The 2,500-nt window shown below is 49.3% G+C and overlaps 1 protein-coding gene across 1 annotated transcript in view; it reads left to right on the forward strand.

Annotated features, from left to right (window-relative positions):
* ptprda (protein tyrosine phosphatase receptor type Da) overlaps nt 1-2,500 on the forward strand; it is a 34,845-nt gene that overhangs the window by 18,173 nt on the left and 14,172 nt on the right. The window contains exon 4 of the mRNA XM_042058173.1: nt 261-557. Coding sequence (XP_041914107.1) covers nt 261-557 — 297 coding nt within the window. The remainder of the gene's footprint in view (nt 1-260; nt 558-2,500) is intronic.

Genomic DNA, 2,500 nt, shown 5'->3' on the forward strand with positions numbered 1-2,500 from the left:
TGCACATTTGCATGCATACAAACACACACATACACACACACACACACACGCACACACACACAGACACACACACACACACACACACCCACACATACACACTCACTCACACACGCACACACACACACACACACACCCATACACACACACTCACACACACCTCTGTGCTCGTCTTTGTCCAGCGCTGGCATTGGCCGCACACAGAAACACACACACTCACACACACACACACACACACACACTCACACACACCTCTCTGCTCGTCTCTGTCCAGCGCTGGCGTGGGCCGCACGGGCTGCTTCATCGTGATCGACGCCATGCTGGAGCGCATCAAGCACGAGAAGACGGTGGACATCTACGGGCACGTGACGCTGATGCGCGCCCAGCGCAACTACATGGTGCAGACGGAGGACCAGTACAGCTTCATCCATGACGCGCTGCTGGAGGCGGTTGCCTGCGGCAACACCGAGGTGGCCGCCCGCTCCCTCTTCTCCTACATCCAGAAGCTCGCCACCGTGGAGACAGGAGAGCACGTCACTGGCATGGAGCTCGAGTTCAAGGTGAGACACACACACACACACACACACACACACACACACACACACACACACGACACACACACACACGCGTGCACATCACTGGCATGGAGCTCGAGTTCAAGGTGAGACACACACACACACACACACACACACACACACACATATACACACACACACACACACACACACACAAACACTCTGCCTGAGCCCGAGCCCGAATTTGACCCAACCCGACCCGCGGGCCAGGTCGGGCCGATATTTCCAGCCACTATCCTCGGGCCGGGCCGGGCCGGGTCCTTGATCAAGCATTTTTTTTTTTTTTAAATCATTAGCCTACTTGGGTGGGGAGCTAAAGCTATGCCATAGTCAGACTCAGAAATATTATATATTTATCAAAGTAGGCCTAAGTAACAAGTGTATACAACGTTATACAAGTTAGGCTCAGAGTTACAAAATGTCACACACACACACACACACACACATGCGCATACACATGTCACTGGCATGGAGTTTGAGTTCAAGGTGAAACACACACACACACACACACACACACACACACACACACACACACACACACACACACGCATGTGCATCACTGGCATGGAGCTCGAATTCAATGTGAGACACATACACACACACACACACACACACACACACACACACTCTCTCTCTCACACACTCACATACACGTCACTGTATTGGAGCTTGTGGTCAAGGTGAGAGACACACACACAGACACACACGCACAGCATGTTTTAAAGGTCGACATTGTCACAGAGAGAGCGATAATGCAACCTTGTTAACACAAAACCATGATTCCTCTCAGCCGATTCATATGGGATTAGGATTTGTATATCATTTGAAAAAGGCACTGGGTGTAAAGCTCAAAATTGTACAAATAAGATTAAAACGGCTGCCGGTTTAGATGCCCTACCCTGCTAACCAATCAGAGGCAGCCGTGTAGCGTCTGGACGCTCAGCGTGCTGCTGTGCTCCTATGAGGTCAGAGAGGAAATGACACGGCCATGCCATTAGAACGTTTTTTGCCCCTGTGTGAGGCATTCAGAGCGTGTCGTTAGACATACCATTAGAACGTGTTTTTACCCATTCAGAGCATGGCGTTAGACATGCCATTGGGGCAGCCATGGCCTACTGGTTAGCGCTTTGGACTTGTGACCGGAGGGTTGCCGGTTTGAACCCCGACCAGTAGAAAGCGGCTGAAGTGCCCTTGAGCAAGGCACCTAACCCCTCACTGTTCCCCGAGCGCCGCTGTTGTTGCAGGCAGCTCTCTGCGTCGGGATTAGTGTGTGCTTCACCTCACTGTGTGTTCACTGTGTGCTGAGTGTGTTTCACTAATTGCCGGATTGGGATGAATGCAGAGACCAAATTTCCCTCAAGGGATCAAAAGAGTACTTACTTATAGAACGTTTTTTGCCCCTGTGTGAAGCATTCAGTGTAGTGCCTTTGTGACACAGCTGCTCTGAACACTGTGAGCTGAGCGTCCACACACACACACACACACACACACATACGCACCCCACAGAGTGGTGGAGTCCAGCGTGCGGTGGCCACCTCCTGCCTCCATCCGCTGCAGTCATTAGATTTCAGGAACACACTGATGTCCGTGCTGACCGTTTAGAACATGTTCTTTTATAACACCGTGTAGAATATGTTCTTTTATAACACTGTTAGAACATGTTCTTGTCTAACACTGTTTAAAACATGTTCTTTTATAACACACTGTACAACACATTCTTTTATAACACACTGTAGAACACATTCTTTTATTACATCCTGTAGAACACATTCTTTATTACGCTATGTAGAACATGTTCTTTTCTAACACCGTGTAGAACATGTTCTCTATTACACAGTGCAGCGCTCTCAGCCTTGTATCCATTTATTAATGTTGTGTTTCCATGGTGAGGAAAGAGTGTCCGTTTTAGAGAACAGGTGTAATAAAGA

Source organism: Alosa sapidissima, chromosome 12 (assembly GCF_018492685.1).
Source record: "Alosa sapidissima isolate fAloSap1 chromosome 12, fAloSap1.pri, whole genome shotgun sequence".
NCBI lineage: Eukaryota > Metazoa > Chordata > Actinopteri > Clupeiformes > Clupeidae > Alosa > Alosa sapidissima.